This window comes from Panthera pardus, unplaced genomic scaffold (genome assembly GCF_024362965.1).
Source record: "Panthera pardus isolate Hobbes unplaced genomic scaffold, ASM2436296v1 HiC_scaffold_4, whole genome shotgun sequence".
In the NCBI taxonomy this organism is placed as follows: Eukaryota; Metazoa; Chordata; class Mammalia; order Carnivora; family Felidae; genus Panthera; species Panthera pardus.
In genome coordinates, this window is record NW_026526969.1 from 5,324,176 (window position 1) to 5,340,978 (window position 16,803).

At 59.5% G+C, this 16,803-nt stretch overlaps 1 protein-coding gene across 1 annotated transcript in view; it reads left to right on the forward strand.

The window, feature by feature from the left end:
• CASTOR2 (cytosolic arginine sensor for mTORC1 subunit 2) overlaps positions 1-16,803 on the forward strand; it is a 57,121-nt gene that overhangs the window by 32,750 nt on the left and 7,568 nt on the right. Inside the window, exons 2-7 of the mRNA XM_019421725.2 lie at positions 1,632-1,702; positions 12,636-12,829; positions 13,233-13,365; positions 13,853-13,976; positions 14,747-14,857; positions 15,254-15,336. Coding sequence (XP_019277270.1) covers positions 1,632-1,702; positions 12,636-12,829; positions 13,233-13,365; positions 13,853-13,976; positions 14,747-14,857; positions 15,254-15,336 — 716 coding nt within the window. The remainder of the gene's footprint in view (positions 1-1,631; positions 1,703-12,635; positions 12,830-13,232; positions 13,366-13,852; positions 13,977-14,746; positions 14,858-15,253; positions 15,337-16,803) is intronic.

The following is a 16,803-nucleotide window of genomic DNA, read 5'->3' on the forward strand; positions in this document are numbered from 1 at the left end:
CCACTTACGGAGGTGGTCCCCGAGCAATTGCAGATTTTCTTTGTCCCCCCAGCATTGCCAGTTGGATGGGGGACAGAGATGTGACGTGGAAACCAAAGAGCCGGATGGGGCTTGAGGAGTGTGTGCGGCCGGTTGAGCAGAGCGTCAGCGGGGAGGAGAGTGACACCTTGCTCACGACTCTGGCACAAGAGATTTCTTTAAAGTCAGATGCGTCTGGGGCGCCTGGGTGGCTCCGTCGGTTAAGCTTCCGACTTCGGCTCAGGTCACGATCTCGCGGTCCGTGAGTTCGAGCCCCGCGTCGGGCTGATGGCTCAGAGCCTGGAGCCTGTTTCAGAGTCTGTGTCTCCCTCTCTCTCTGCCCCTCCCCTGTTCATGCTCTGTCTCAAAAAAAATAAATAAACGTTAAAAAAAATAATAATAAAAATAAAGTCCGATTCGTTGAGGTATGCCGCACTTGCATATGGTAGAACCCACCCCTATTAGGGTATAATCCTTTGCGTTTTGACAAATGCGTGTGATCTTGTAACCACCGCCTCAGTCAAGATACCAAGCACTCCTGTCAACCAAAAATTTCCTTGATGCTGTTCTACTTCTGTCTTTAATTTGTTTTTAACGTGTATTTAGTTTTGACAGGGAGAGGGAGAGCACAAGCCGGGGAGGGGCAGGGAGAGAAGGAGAGAGAGGATCCAAAGCGGGCGCCTCGCCGACAGCAGTGAGCCCGACGCGGGGCTCGAACTCACAAATCTCGAGTTCGTGACCCGAGCCAAAGTCGGACGCCCAACCGACTGAGCCACCCAGGCGCCCCTCTTTCCCGTTTTAACCCCTGTGGGAGGGATAGTTGGGCCCTTGCTGGGGTTACTCGTCAGGCCTCTCGCTGCCGGGGCTCCCCGCGATGGATGGGTTTCGCACGCCGGGCACCGAGCCCAGGCCGGGCCTCCTCGCACTTGAGAGCCACAGCGACGCCAAATAACCACAGGCCGTTTCCGGCTGCTGCTGCCGGTGTCGCTCTGGGGGCCCTTGCAGCTGGATGAGGGACAGGGAGGCAGGCACCAAGGGGCAGTGAGTGCCACACCCTGGCCTGGAGGAATCGAGGGTCTCGTCTGGGGACAGAAATGAGCAGTGCACACCCGAGGCTGATCCGTATTACCGAAGGTGACGGGTGACAGTTGGGGAATCCGGGTCCCCCAAAGGGCACAGACGGCCGCACCTCTTTCTCATGCGAGGAAGAAAAGTACCGTAAAGGCTGGGCTGTCGGTTGGGTGACGTGACTTGGGTGTGGGATGACCGTGGGAACTCCCGAGTTGGTGGGGGATTGGGGGTGGGGGTTGGGGGGGACAGCGGTGGAGGCTTAGATGTCAGAACGTGGGGGGGCCTACAGAAGGCACTTCACCCACCTGCTCCCTGCCAGAGCCCCCCTTCGGCTTCTTCCCCTGGGAAAGAGTGGGATCTAAGCCCCTTCAGCTGTAGTAGGGCAACCTAGAGGCTGGCTCAGGGGTCCCCAAAGATTGGGGGGTGAGAGGGGACCACCAGCCTCTCCAGGCCCCCCTGAGGCCTCGTGAGTCGGAAATGGAGGGCCTTGGCAGGGGGGACTAACACCGTGTCCTCTGTCTGTCTGTCCGTCCGCCATCCAGGTGCAAGTTCTTCAGTCTGACCGAGACGCCCGAGGATTACACCATCATTGTTGACGAGGAGGGCTTCTTAGGTGAGTGCTTCCACCACTGGCGCTCGGCCGGACAGTGGCCTGCACTCCGTGCTGGCTGCCCGCCGCCTTATTTCTGCCCCTCCACCTCCTTACTTTTTGCCCGCCGCCTTATTTCTGCCCGCACCCGCCGCCTTATTTCTGCCTCCCCTCCGCCTTCCTAGCGGTGGGTTAGAGAGTCAGCAGGGGGTCTGTTTTCTTCTCTCCCTGTGCCCTGGCTGATCCCCTCCATTTCCGCTTGTGAGACTCCCCCGGGAAAGGCGACGGCAGAGCTAAAAGGGTCAATAAAGACACTGCTTACCCAGCTGGGAACTGAAGCTACCAAGAAGGCACCCGGGGCTTGTTTTCTTGAGCACCTGCTGTTGGGCGAGGGGCTTTAATGTCCTCAGTCCTTGTTCCCTTTGGAGGAAGCCCTGATTATCTTCCTTTTGTGATTTTCCTTTCCGTTGTTCCGTTTTTCAGGTTGAGATATCATTCATGTATCACAAAGTCCACCATTTTATTTTAGTTTTGAATTTTTTTAATGTTTATTTATTTTTTTCATGAAATTTATTGTCGAATTGGTTTCCATACAACACCCAGTGCTCATAATGTTTATTTATTTTTGAGAGACAGACAGAGTGCACACGGATGGGCAGAGAGGGAGACACAGAATCCGAAGCAGGCTCCAGGCTCTGAGCTGTCAGCACGGAGCCTGACGTGGGGCTTGAACTCACAAACTGTGAGATCATGACCTGAGTCGAAGTCGGTCGCTTAACTGACTGAGCCACCCACGCTCCCCATAAAGTCCACCATTTGAAAGTGTCCAGTTCTGTGGTTTTTGAAATGCACGGGGTTGTGCAGAACATTCCAGAACATTTTCATCACCCCAAAAAGAAACCTCGTACCTGTTAGTATCACTCCCCCTTCTCCCCTTCCCCCGTGTCCTTTTGGTTTCATCAGTAAGGTTTTTACTATGTTTGTCCTGCTCTTAAGCTCGAAGCTCCTGGAGCAGAGGGGACGTCACGGGCCCAGGCTCACCAGCCACCAGCTGGGCTCCCCCAGAGCAGACGTTCCTTCCAAGCCCCTCAGTTCCGTTCCTCAAAGCATGCAGAGAACGCAGCAAATTCAGAATTTTTATAAAACCCCTATTCCGCCCCAAAGACAACTCCTGGTCACTTTTTTTTTTTTTTTTTTTAACGTTTATTTATTTTTGAGAGGCAGAGACAGAGTGTAAGCAGGGGAGGGGCAGAGAGAGAGGGAGACAGAGAATCCGAAACAGGCTCCAGGCTCTGAGCTGTCAGCACAGAGCCCCACGTGGGGCTCGAACCCATGAACCGCGAGATCATGACCTGAGCCGAAGTAAGGTAACATTTCCTGTGATAGCCCAGCCTCTCACCGTGCACGTCGTGGTGGACGGGGCCTGCCTCCTCACCGGGTCCCCAGCGGTTAGCATCCAAGTTGTTTCCTTGTTCTCTAGTGATAAATTTGTGAACTCCTGAAATGTGTAACATACATTCTTATCCGGGCTGGCTCCTTAAATGGGGTCTGAGACGTGGTGTTTGTGGGGTCACAAGTCAACCATCTGTGTCGTTCTCGATGCAAGCTGAAGGGCGGCCGAACGAGACCGTCCTCACTGGTGAGCACGCGAAACCCTGGGGGAGCGGATACGGCCGCCACCCGCTCTGTCATCGTTACACGCCCCTGCCCGGGGCACCTAGCCAAGGTTGGGGGGCTGCACCCAGCCCCCCCATATCTAAAGGCGCACGGTTTCCCTCCCTCCGAGGGGACAGCTGCCCGGCCACAGCAGGGACAGGACAGGCCCTACGGGAGGCCCTGCCCCATCATCAAAGTTATCTAGCTAGTCATTCATTCATTCATCCATTGACTCACTCATTCACTCAGCAGATAGTTTCTGAGCCTGCGGGCCGCGAACGAGAACTTTTGCCTTGACCACAAAGCGCGGTCCCGTGAAGAGTGCCTGCCTGGGCAACCCGAAGCCATCTGCATTTCTGCGTGGGGACGCGTGCCCTTGTGCGGGAGCACTGAGGAGCGCCCCGGAGTATCTCTTCTCTAGGATCAGATGCCCTGTCTGGTCCATCTCCCCGGACGAGACTGACTCTCTCCATCGTGAGGCAGCAAAGGAGGCATCGCGGGGAGCGGGGAGCCGGGGAGCCGGGCTTTGCAGGCCCTGGGAGCCCACGTGTGCAGGAATTGTCAGTAACCGGGGCGGGAGGTGTCCCGCAGCTAAAGGGCCGCCTGCTCGGAGCCCCCCCGGCCCCCTCCTCTGGATTGCAGGAGGCAGCATTTACTGAGCACCTGCTGTGTGCCGCATCTCGCTGGGCCCTGGAGGGGTAGCCGGGGGTGGGAAACACCACCTCTGACCCCATGAGCCTCAGGGCCTGCCAGCTAATGACACCGTTCTCGTGGTCGGTGCCGTGCAGGGAGGGTGTGGGTGCCGTAACGGCATGTCGCAGAACATACCCTGCTGTGCAGGAGACCCCCTGGGAGGGGCCCTCGAAATAGGAAGCAAGATAAGCCGAGAGCGGATACATGCGCTCCCTGAATCAACATATACTGCCTTATTTCACTGCCCCGCTGGGACTGCTATCTGTTGACGTTGTGCCTAATAAGCCCTGGGAAGGACTCTTTTTTTTTTTTCACGCAAGGCTTGGAACGGGATATAGCATTTAAAAAAATTTTTTCAAGTTTATTTACTTTGAGAGAGAGAAAGAGAGAGCAGGGGAGGGGCAGAGAGAGGGAGAGAGAGAACATCCCAAGCTCTGTCAGCGCAAAGCTTGATGCGGGGCTCGAACCCACAAACTGCGAGATCATGACCTAAGCTGAAGTCAGGAGTCGGATGCTAAACCGACTGAGCCACCCAGGCGCCCCGGGAAAGACTTCTCTTACCTTCGTTTTATAGATGAGGAAAGTGAAACACAGAAATGTGTGTAACCTGCCCAAGATCTCACCGTTGGTGTCCTCTCTGGATGCCTCCAAAGGCCAGGCCCTGGGCAGGGGAGGTCAGAAGCGCAGGAATCCAGCCTTTGCCCCTCAGGTCTCGGGAGGACAGAAACACAGGAACCAGAACGACAGCATCAGTGGAGAGTGGCGCCCAGCTTAGCGGGCAGAAGTGCAGTCCAAGAGGACTTCCTTGAGGAGGCAGGGCCTGAGGCAGACCCAAGGAAATGAGTAAAGAGCTGCCCAGTGGAACCTATGCGGTTGGGGTTGGGGACACTTCCAGAGTGGAGGGTTGCTTGGCACTCTCAGGGAACTGAGGTCATTGGGCACATGAACAGGGGAAGGAAGCAGGACGAGTGAGACCAGGAGAGGCAGAGGCAAGGGGGAGCCCGTGAAGGGTGTTGCCTGAACTCGAAGGGCTTGCCCGCAGAGAACCGAGTGGGGAGGCTGGCACAGTGAGGACAGAGCAGGAATCGAGAAAGATTCCAGATCAGAATTTACCTGGGACTTTCCTGAGCTCCACTGCCGACCGGCACAGAGCCTCACGTTTTGGGTCTGGAAGAAGTAGTGAGTCTTCTTCAGGATGTCCATTTCTTGGGGGTGGGGGGATGGGGCTCCGAAGAGGAGACTTTGGGGGAGCTTGTGTAGTCAGGGAAGGCTTCCCGGAGGAGGCAATTTTTTGCTGCCCTTGATGGGCTGAGGAGGGAGAGAGCATGTCCGGTAGGCGTCTATGAGTAAGTACAGGAGAAGAAGCAGAAACCAGGTGAGCCTGGTTTCACCTCTTCTAAAACAGAGGTGAGCAAGGTAAATTTGCACCTTATTCCGCAGACAGTAGGGAGCCACTGAAGATTGTTGAGCTGCAAGAGAGTCATCACTGAGGCTGGATTCAGGTAGAGGCAGCTGGGTGAGTGTACAGGAGGGGAGTGTGAGGTGGGGGCCTCCCTGGGAAGTGTAGAAGCAGGCACTGTCCAAACTGAGGTCTTGAGACCCTAACTGGCCCAGGGAGGGGATCACCCACCACCCTGAAGCCCTGAGGTTCCCCGGAGCCAGTAACAATTGCCTGGCTTCACCCCCAAACCTTTTCCAGTGGCAGGGAAGTAACAATAGCAAAGGGCTCATCTGCTCAGTCTTCAAGTCAGGGGAAGGTGGGACCTGGGACAGGTTTGAATTATTCACCCAGCAGGGGCTGGGAGGAGGGGCCCAGCCTCTGGCCACCCTTAACTCTGTGACTTCCAGGTAGGGGGTCTTGCTTCCAGGCTGCAATTCCTGGCCAGCAAACCAGGCTTCTTGGTCATCCATTATTGCCCAAGAAAAATCTAGAAACATCGTGTGCCTCTAATGAAGTGTGCTGTCTCCTGCACTCATGTTCTAGACCTCTGGGGTGGGGGGGGGGGGGGGGGGGGATACACAAAGCCAGACTCCTGTTCACCTGCACAGCCTTCCTGTTATGAGCTCAGTGGAGACGCCTCACCTCATGGGCTCGTTCCAGTGGTTAAGAGCAAAGACCCGTTTTACAAGTGAGGAAACATCACTGTGCGTGATGGATGGGGTGCGGATTTGAAGCAGGAAATGCCTTTGCGACGGTCCGGGCAGAATTAAGGAAAGTACTCTGACAAAGTGGTATGGGGGTTCCAACAACCGAGGTCAGGAGCAGCTGCTGAGAAGGGGGTGGGGTGGCAGGCAGTGGGGGAAGGCTCTTAGAGGCAGGATCTGGGGGAGGGGAGGGGCGGAAGGAGCCACACGGTTCCACCTTCTTGCCCAAGCTCTGGGAGGCTTCTCTTCAGAAAGGGAGTTTGGTCTGTGGCCACCTCCGTGGGACACCTGGCTGTGCCAGCTGTGCAAACACTGCTTGCCCCCCAAAGGCCTCCCGTGGCCTCTGTTAGCTTCAGCCAGGGAGCCTTGGTGACTGTTCACTGGCGTGGAACTTTCACGGTTGGGAACCGGCCGCCCTTTGCAGTTCACTTGCACGCAAGATGAAGAATCTTGGAGGGGGTGGGGACAGGACGTCAACCAGACAGCTCTTCGTTTAATGTGGAGATTAAGAGTTGGCTCAACTGGATGCTGTCCGTCTGGGTGGCAAACAGAAGCAGGAGGCGTGTGTGGGCTTCGATCTTTTACGTATTGAATGAGCACTTACTATGTGCGGTGCAAGGTGTTCTTGGGGACCCAAAATGACGGTCCCTGCCCTGACTTCTGGGTAGTGGGCAGAATCTTAGGTTTGCAGTTTCAGAGGGGCCCGGGGGTAATTGGGCTCCCCATCACGGGCCCCCACAAAGTCCCCGTATCCGAACGTGTGATCCGTCGCACAGTGGGGAGGGGCGAGCTCAGGGGCCGCGATCGGTCCAAAGGTGGAGCAGGAAAGTCGTTGAAAAGCAACCCCTGGCCTCACCCTGGGCTGAGACGGGAAAGACCCAGGTTCGGGTCCAGCTCTGCCACTTTCGCCGCTTATGATTCTGGACGAGCTGCTTCATCCCAAACCCGGGATCACCCTTCCCTTCCAGAAGGCGCGCACGTGGCCATACTATGCACCTGTGCTCCATAGGCATCAGGGAGTCGCCGCGTTTACCTTGCATGTCCACAGGGGCGGAGAGGGCTGTGCCGGCCAGAGCTCTGAGCTCCTAGCTTGTCATTTACCATTTCAGTAAGCGGAGGACAAAGTGGTGCCCCCAGCGGGGGTCACCTCTCCAGGAAGTCCAAGCTCCCAGCTCAGTCCGTCCGGTTCTTATTGTTCCCCTAAAGCTGATCCTCCCAGGGAGCACTGGGGGGACAGTGCCCATCTGCATGTGTAGTGGCCTCCTACTCACTCCCCCTCCGCCCCTGCCTCGCGTGAAGTAACACCCCGGAGCTGAGATTGCGTTTGCCAGGATGGGGAGAGAGGCAGGGAGAGCAATGAGGGAGGGGGAGGGGTGGGCCTTTGAGTGCCTGCCCCCTGCAGGGTCCTGGCCATTCCCGTGACACCCCAGTTCCCACCCACCCTCCGACCTCCCTCCAGGGCCGCCTTGTGGCAGATCTCTTCCTGGGAGAGCTCCACGGTCTACACCCCCGTGCTGGCCCGCAGTGGCTATGCTTCCTGTTTATTCCACCCAGTATAGTCTCCTGCTCATTCCCCGATACCAAGTAGCCTTCCAAGGCATGCCTCCCTTCTCTTTACGTTTTGGCAGTTTTCAGACCCGCACCGCAGCTGAGAGCCCACTACGGTAACCGCCCCCGTACCCTCCCCCTGGAAGGGGGACTCCCCACCTGTTAACCTTTGAAGACCATTGCCCTCTCCCTCCTTCCGGTAAACACACGCGCACGCATTTATCGTTTGCTGAACCATCCGAAGGACAGCTCACCCCTAACCACCTGAGCACCTGTCATTTGATAATAAGAGCCCCGTCCTGTTCATCGCGCCCGCAGAATGAGACACTCCTTCTGTCTCTAACATCAGTTCTCATTTAGACAGCTACCCAAAGATACGTTGTGTAGCTGGAAAATGTGCTTTTTAACTGGACGTGCAGCGTTCTGTGGCCGATGAGCCGTGGTCCGTCCGCCTGGGTCTTCATTTGAAATCCCTTTGGGTTGAAGCCTCACCCGTGAGTCTGTCGTCGCCCCGCGTGTCAACTGCTCCTTCCCAGGGAAGCCGCACAGTGAGAACACTCTCGTTATGTTTTGCCCAACTGCCGTCCAGAAACCATCGAAACTACCACCAGCAATGTACTAACAAAGTCTCTGGCATGTGGTGAGGGCTCGGATGCCAGACGCTTAGCTAAGCGCTTGATGGGGATTATCTCATTTAATCCTCGAAGCATCTTCTGGACCTGATCCTGATTTCATCATTCTGTGTTTGAAAACTTAAGAAACCGAGGGGGCGTTGACTTTGTGCCCAGAGTCGTATCGGCAGGATTAAACCCTCCCGTCTGACCCCAGGACTCTTGACCCTGCTGCAGGCAGGGTAGGAGAAGCCTGAGGCACACAGGCTGTGTGGGGAGGTAGCAGCTGTGTAGCACGGGGGACCGCGGGTCCTACAGCCGGAACAGGGGAGTCCTGGGGACGTGGGGGTATGGTGAACAGCGCAGGGGGTGCTCTACCCAGCGACAGAGCCACCCCACTTTGTGGCTGGGGGTGACAAGACCAGTTAACCTCCTCCACCACAGAGCGTGTTCAGCTCTGAGTGGCTATTTTTAGGGTCTGGTACTATGTGCAGTGACAGAAATAATCCATTTCGGTCTTGGAATGGGTCCACTGTTCCTCTAGGGAAGGGCAAGCTTCCTGCCTCCTGGTCAGCCTCCTGGAAGCTCATCCCCACGGCCCCAGAATGGCAGCTCGGGCACCCTGAAGCTTGGCCCCAGGGTGAGGCTGGGGCCCGGACAGGCCTGCCTTCCCTCTCCCCTAGAATGCCAGGGCAGTGCTCTGAGGTCCCGGGGGCAGGAAGCAGCAAACAACTGTGGTTTCCAGATGCTTCTGCTCCCCTGGCAAAGCTCGCCCTTTTGGAAGTATGGTGACCACCGGTCTGAAACTGACCACCGTCAGTGGGTTCTGTCCGGGGCCGAGAGCCAGGAGTGGGGGCCCTGAGGCTGGGAGCAGGGCGGGCAGACCCAGACTGGCCAACGGTTGGATTGGCCTGAAATCCTGTGCTCCCACCCCCACCCCCACGCCCCCGTTTGCAGCCTCAGGCCTGGGCTTCTCTCCCCGGGACTCCTCCAAACCTGCCGAGAAAGACTCCCCAGAGCAGAGCCTTGGCCGCACCAGCACCCCTTAGCCATGCACACGCCCAGCGGTTCACCGACGACATGCCTTCCCCACTGTATCTGCAGCAGCTCCCTGGCAACCTCCCCTGGGCAGGGTGGAGCCAGGGTTTGGGGTTTGTCACTGTCCGAGAGCCCGAAGCCTGTGTCCTCTGCCCTCTTCCCACCTGCTCTCGGGAGACCCCCCCCACCGTGCCCCGCTGGAATGCGGAACTCGGGTCCGCGGGGCAGAGGAGCTCCCACCTGCGCGGTGAAGGCCTCGCGGGGTCCACGGAGACCACATGAAGGTGACGCCTGGGTGTGGGACTCATGGTGTCCCAATTGGAGCCCCTGCTGGCCCAATGCCTCCACTTTACAGTCCTGGAGCTAAGCCTTGGTGGGGGGGGGGTGGGGGGTGGGGGGGGGCTTCCCTGATACTCCAGGGTGGGCTGGTGGCCAAGGTGGGTCTGGAAGGCATTCCACGGTGCCAGAATGAGATTGCCCTGCCATTTACTACCCAGTGATCTTGGGGTCCGTCAGCTTCCCTCTCTGGGCCTCAGTTTCTGGCCCTGTGAAATGGGAGCGGGGGCCGACTTTTCAGCCTATTGTGCGTCCATAAGTAGATGAACAGCGTTCAGACAGCATCCCTGATTCGCCGATGTCTGGGCCCCTCTTCGGAGCCCCCTCCCTTATTGGGGACCTGGTCCTTCTTCCTGGTCCGTGCCCAGAGCAGAGCATGAGGTCTGTTTCCTAGTCGGACCTGGGTTTGAATCCTGGCTCTTACGCGTCTGGTGCGTCCACAAGCAGATGGGCATCGGTCCCCGCTGGTGGATTGTAAATTCAGAGAAGTTGGCCGGCTCTGGGAATCGTCTCTGTGGGAGTGGCATCGGCTGCCCCGGGGCCTTTGCCCGATCCTGGGAAGGTGGATACAAGCAAGGGATGATGTCGGAGGCCACCCCCCACCTCGGGTCTGGCAGGGTGACGGAGCGGAAGTTGGGGGATGGGGGGCGGGAAACAGGGGAGGTCGGGGGGTGGGAACTGTGCGGCCCGGACAGAGTAGAGCTGCCACCGCCCCACTCGTCTCACACCTCCGCGGGCTGGGCGCTGAGCCTGGCGGAGAATGAAGCCGACCGGGGCCAGCGCCCTGGTGAGGGTGACACCCCGGGGACTCGCACCCCCTGCCCGGGACGGTAACCACTCACCGTGTGCAGCCATCAGAATTGAAATGCACCAAAATTAAATAAAACTCACAGTCTGTTTTCTTCGCTTGCACCAGCCGTATCTCCTCTGGTGGGAATGGCGACCGTCTGGGGGCAGCGCAGGTGTAGCCCCCCTCCGTCCTTGCACAGAGCTCCCCCGGACAGCGCTCAGTGAGGAGAGGACTTTGGCTTTTCTTCGAAGGATGTGGGAAGCCGCTGGGTGCTTTCGGGTTGTGAGCAGCTTGGAATGGGCAGGCAGAGGGTGGCTTTGCCAAAGCTGACGCGGCCTCGTGTTAGCATGCGGCAACATGAGTGAGCCTTCCGGAATTTTCCGGAGAAGGCTTCAGGGGTTCTGCCCTAATGAAAAGGGACACTTAAGATTTTTCGTCGCCAAATATATTACAATGGTGCCTGAGATGGCTGGCCACCGTCGGGGCCCCGCGACTCACGGGGTGGACTATCGGGACGCCCCAGCCCCGGGGGGCTCTCAGTGCTGCCCCTTAGAATTTCAGAACTGAGCTCCTGGTTCTGGGGAGCATGGTTCCTCTGGAGGTCTGTCCTGGGGCTCTCCCTCTTCTGACCCCCCACGTAACAGACTAAAAGTGTCTCCCGACTCGTGATTTCAGCTCAGGTCATGATCTCAAAGCTCGTGAGTTTGAGCCCCGCGTCGGGCTCTCTGCTGTCAGCACAGAGCTTGCTTCAGATCCTGTCTCCCTCTCTCTCTCTCCGCCCCTGCCCCTCCCCCAAGATAAAACCATTTAAAAAGCCTTTCCTCCTGCTCTTCCTCCCAGACTTTCCCCTTTTGTGGGAAGCCGCCTCCCTCTCCAGCCAGCCTGGCCAGCACGGTCCTTTCTCAGCAGCAGGACCAATGGGCTCACTAGCCTGTGGTTACCATGGCAACCGGAGCTGGGCAGGTGGGAGTCCAGGTGGGGCCTCACTCGGTTTCCCCTCCTTGGAAGCCGTCTTGCCCGAGGCCAGCTTCCTAGGGTAGCACTGTCCTCATCACTGTCGTCCAGACAGCCCCCCTGATTCCCCGGTGGCTGAGCCCCTCTTCCGGTCTCCCGCCCTGACTGAGGACCTGGCCCTTCTTCCGGGTCAGTGCCCAGAACGGAGCGGGAGGTTTGTTTCCTAGTCGGACCTGGGTTTGAATCCTGGCTCTCACTCGCTAAGGGATCTCGGGCGGTCGCCAGCCCCCTCGGCGCTCTGGTGCGCCACGCCTACAGTGGCAATGACAGTCCTGGTACAGGGTGTGTCTGAGCAGACGCCTGTGATGTGCAGAGAGCCCCGTGTGCAGCCCGCGTCGCACTCTGTAGCCGTGCGTTGGAGACACGTGCACCTGCGTGTACCCGCGTCCTGTGGGCCAGGCTCCAGTCCTGAGTCTCGGACTGCTCTTCTGCGGGACCGGCTAGGACAGGTGAACATTTGGATTCCGGGGGTTTGTGAGCTGGTCGGTGATTACCACCACTCTGACCCTCCCGGTGCTCACCCCCAGGAGCCCTGGGCTGTCTGGAGGGACTCGGGTGGCATCCTTAGGAACCCTCCTGGAGCTCTGTGTTCTTCCAAGACGCAAGTCTGATAGAAGCAGGGAGAGAAATCCTGGGGGCCCCCCACCCCCCGCCCTGGCGCTGGCCCCCTCTCTACCTCTGGCCCCCTAGGAGGGTCCCAGGAACCCAGTATGAAAACCACAGGGCCCATTCCACCAGTATGAGGGTGGTGATGGCAGCCCGACTCTGGAGCGAGAACTGGAAATAACAAAGTCACTACTGACTGCTGGACACCATCGTTGGTATGAATACCATGGCGGAGGACATGGAGGCCCAGCCCCATAAGGCACTTGTCACCGAGGTTCCTGCCCTGCTGAGCTGCCTGGCGCATGTCTGCTCGGTGCTCCCGGCCCGGGACCCCGGATCCCATCCTCCTTTGACAGACGAGGGCACCGAGGCCCAGAGGGCGGGGCTGGCCGGGGTCACACAGCCACCCCCCGTCCCTGCAGCCCTGCCCTGCCCTGCCCCCCCCCCCCCCCCCCCACCGCAGGACCTGGGACCCAGCAGTCACAGGCCTGCCTTCCGTGTCCTCCCCTCCCTCCCCCAGAGCTGCCCTCCTCGGAGCACCTGAGCGTGGCAGGCGCCACCTGGCTGGCCCTGAACGTGGTGTCGGGCGGGGGTGGCTTCTCCGGCTCCCAGCCCATCGGCGTGACCAAGATTGCCAAGTCAGTCATCGCCCCGCTGGCCGACCAGAACATCTCCGTGTTCATGCTGTCTACGTACCAGACAGACTTCATCCTGGTGAGCCGGGGCCCCGCCCGCCGGGGCCGTGGGTGGGGTGGTCCACAGTGGTCCCCGGCCCCATCCTGTGATCCGCTCACAGAGACGTCAGGGGTGCCTGGGGGTCATCGGTCAGGGGTCAGCACCACCCAGGTGGGGCTTCGGGGCCCTGCCCGGCCCCACACACCGCCTGCCTTTCGCAAGCCATGCTTGCTTTGACCCGGGGGCCAGGAAGTAAGGGGCACAGACCTGCACCTCCCGGCCCTCTGTGCGGTGTCCTCTGCCCTGCATCCTCCCAGCTGCCCCTGGGGAGGCGCACGCACCCGGTTCCAGGCTCCCATCCGCCCCCCCCCCCCCCCCCGCCGAGGGTTGCAGGAGGGTCAGGGGCTACGGGACACTCACATCCTTGAGTCCCCGCCCCCAGGTGCGTGAACGGGACCTGCCCTTCGTCACGCACACCTTGTCATCAGAGTTCACCATCCTGCGGGTCGTCAATGGCGAGACGGTAGCAGCCGAGAACCTCGGCATCACCAATGGCTTCGTGAAACCCAAGATGGGTGAGTTGGGGCGGGGGGGTGCCCTACAGGGGAGACCCCGAGAAGTTACCAGGTCCCACCCCAGAGCGGCCCCAGAGCGGAGCGTACATTAAGCACCAGACGTAACACAGCGTAACAATCCTGGTCAGACATTGCTGTCAAGGGTTAGCAAGGAGGGGAGACACGGACACAGCCGGCGATGGCCAGAGGCCACTCCTCACCCACCCAGGGTATCAGGGCAGACCTCCCAGAGGCAGTGACTCTCGAACTGAAGCTTGGGGCACAAGTAGGAGCTCAGCCAAGTGGTGGAGGTTGGAAAGGGCATTCCAGGCAGACAGCAGGGCATGTGCAAAGGCCCGGGGGTCTGGAGGTGAGCCCAGAGAATCAGGAGAGCTGTGGGTGATATTGGAGGCTACAGAAGGGACAAGGGCCAGGTCTCCTCCACCTTCCTGGGCCCTCCTGCCCGATGCTGCTCTTCCCTGAGCACCTGATGTCTTTGCTCTCCCAGTCCAGAGGCCTGTCATCCACCCTCTGTCCAGCCCAAGCAACAGGTTCTGTGTCACCAGCCTGGACCCTGACACGCTGCCTGCGGTCGCCACACTCCTCATGGACGTCATGTTCTACTCCAACGGGTACGGCCCCCTTGGACATGAGAGGCTACAGGGGTATCAGGGGGATGGACATGACTCTGCCTGGGAGCCCCAGTCCGAGGAGGGAGACACAGACCTGCCCTGAAAGCTGGTCTGGTGGCGGAGGTGGAGGGGGTGCATCACGGCTCTACCCAAAAGGCCCGCTCCAAGAGGGGAGACATTCTTCCTGGAGAACCCCGAAACTGGGGGAAGCCCCAAGTGCACATGTGCATGTAATGAACACCCCACTGTCGTCCCCTGAGGTCCAAGGGCAAGAGCCCAGTCAGTCGAGGAGCCAGGATCTTGGGATTTTTCGTTCAGCAGACAATAGGCTTTGCATTTTTCCTCAGAGCGGATTTTAAGTTTAGGCCAACGCTGAGTGGGGTGGGACCAGGGGCCAGTGAGCTGGCAGTGACCACAGCCTGTGCCCTGAGACTGGGATCGGTGCAGGGACAGAGGACGCTGCTAAGGAAGGGACACGTGTAGTCTGCACTCGGGGCCTGCTGGGTCTCCGGCACTGCGAAATGTGGTGCACGCCTCGGTGAACGCCGTGGGCTCATCTGTATCTCACCGATGACGAGACTGCGGGGGGCAGGGGCACAGGTTCAGGGTCACCCAGCAGGGCGGGGTCAGGGCCAAGTCCTGGGGCTTTCCCGGGCTTCCCAGCACTGTGTGCCGAGGCCTGTGGGCAGGCAGGCGGGCCGGGTGGGGGTCCTGGTGCAGCGGGGGCCCGCTGCCCCCCCCTCACCAGCGCCCCCTCCCCGGCCCCCCAGAGTGAAGGACCCCATGGCCGCCGGTGAGGACTGCGGCCACATCCGCTTCTTCTCCTTCTCCCTCATTGAGGGCTACATCTCCCTGGTGATGGACGTGCAGACCCAGCAGAGGTGAGTCGGGCCCAGGGTGGGCTGGCTCCGTGGTGGGTGCCCTTCGTACCTAGTGGGTGCTCAGCACAGCCCTGCCTCGTGGGTGAGCTGGGCCCATCTTTCAGATGACAGCAGCTCAGAGAGACGAAGGCCTGGGGCCGTCCGGGCGCTCCCCGTCTCTGGGGCCGGGGCTGGGGATGGCATCCCTCGTGCAGATTGGCTAAGGGGGGCATTTGTTCCAAAGCCCGCTCCCAGCCTCGCCCTCCCCTTCTGCCCCGATGAGGAGGGCACGGAGAGGGGGTCCTTGACACCCTGGAGCTCCCGAGCCCCCTCGCTGTGGCCCCGCATCAGTGCCCCGAGGGCCGGCCAAGGGACCACGACCAACGTCAGCCTCTGGGGTTTTCTCTCTTTGTTAAGGTTCCCTAGTAATTTGTTGTTCACGAGTGCGTCCGGAGAGCTCTGGAAGATGGTGCGGATCGGAGGACAGCCCCTGGGATTTGGTGAGTCCCGTGGGGCTCCACACCGGTGGGGGGGGGCGGGGGGAGGCCTAGCATCGCCGACCTCCGTCTGGGGTCCCTCACCCTGCGGTGCAGATGGGGAGGCTGAGGCTTGCCGAGCCGAGGTCCCCACCGCCACGGGCCCTTGACCGGCGAGCGACAGGAGGCACGGGCCTGCAGAGGACGGGAGGAGCTCCTTCCACCCAAGCGCCCTTGTTTTTAAGCCACTCGTTAGCCCCATCTGCTCACAGGCGGGGGCTGCTGTTGTTTCGATGAGTTTCCCTCGTGTAGATCAATACAGTTGCCGAACAGTCTCCCAGTAAGACTCCGGACACCCACCCCCCTCACCTCTGAATATCTCACCCTTCCTGTTCTCTCCTCCGTAACCACGACAAACTGATCCCATGGGAAGAAATCCCCAGTGATTCCCCACGACTCCGTCTAGACTCAGTTTCCACAACGGCCCAAACAGTGTCTTTGGGCAGATAGTGTTTTCCTTGAGCGTTTTACAAGGGGCCACAGGGCTCAGGGCCCTCGGTAGGTAGCAGGGCCACGTGGCACCGATCCACCCGGTACTGGGTGGGGGCTCCTGGCCCCGTTACCAGGGATGCAGCCATCAGAAAGGATTTCTTTAGGCTGGACTCGCTAGATGCCAGAGCTCGAACCCGGGAGAGGCTGTCAGTAAGTTACAGGGCATTCGTTTCTGGGAACATCCTCGGCCAGCCCTGAGCACTGATTTCCCACAGATGGAGTGAAGAATGTTCCAGATAAAGCTCAGACTGCTCCAGGGGCCATCGTGTCAGCCCTGGGCGCTCAGTTCCCGGGACAGGAGATGGAGGTGGCAGGGCATTTTGACCTGAGGGCGAAGGGTCAGTGAGGGAGCCATGTCCTGCCTCCTGCCTCACCCGCCTCTGGGTGAGCCTGCAGGTGGACAGTAACTAGCAGGACGGGACAGGCCCCCCAACCCCCACCTCCCACCCCAGCTCTGCTCACATCAAGGCCAAAGCCAGAGCCATGCTGGGGCCAGGACAGTAGGCTGTTCTCTGGAGTGCTGGGAAATGTACACTGATGGTTCCTGGTCCGACCCTGGGACCCACAGCCTGCCTCTCAGGACCTCCTTCTCCACAGACCCCAGCCTTTCTCCCGCCTACTTGTGCAGGGTCATGGGGATGTGGAGATGAGCCCTGGGCTGGAAGAAAGCGGCGAGACCGCAGGCAGGCTGCTTAACCTCTGAGCCTCGGTTTCCTACTACGTAAGATAAGGATGACCGTAGATGCTGCGTCCGAGTGGCGAAGCAGGCTGCATGTGCTGTCACCGTCACATGGAAGGGCCGGGTGATTGGAGAAGGGTCAGGAAGGGAGGGCTTCCCGGTGAAGGTGACTGGTGGATATTCACCCGGCCGCGGGGAGGAGAGGGCAGTAGCAGCAGAGGGAGGTATGACGTGACACCCAGGTGGCTCCCGGCGGCCGT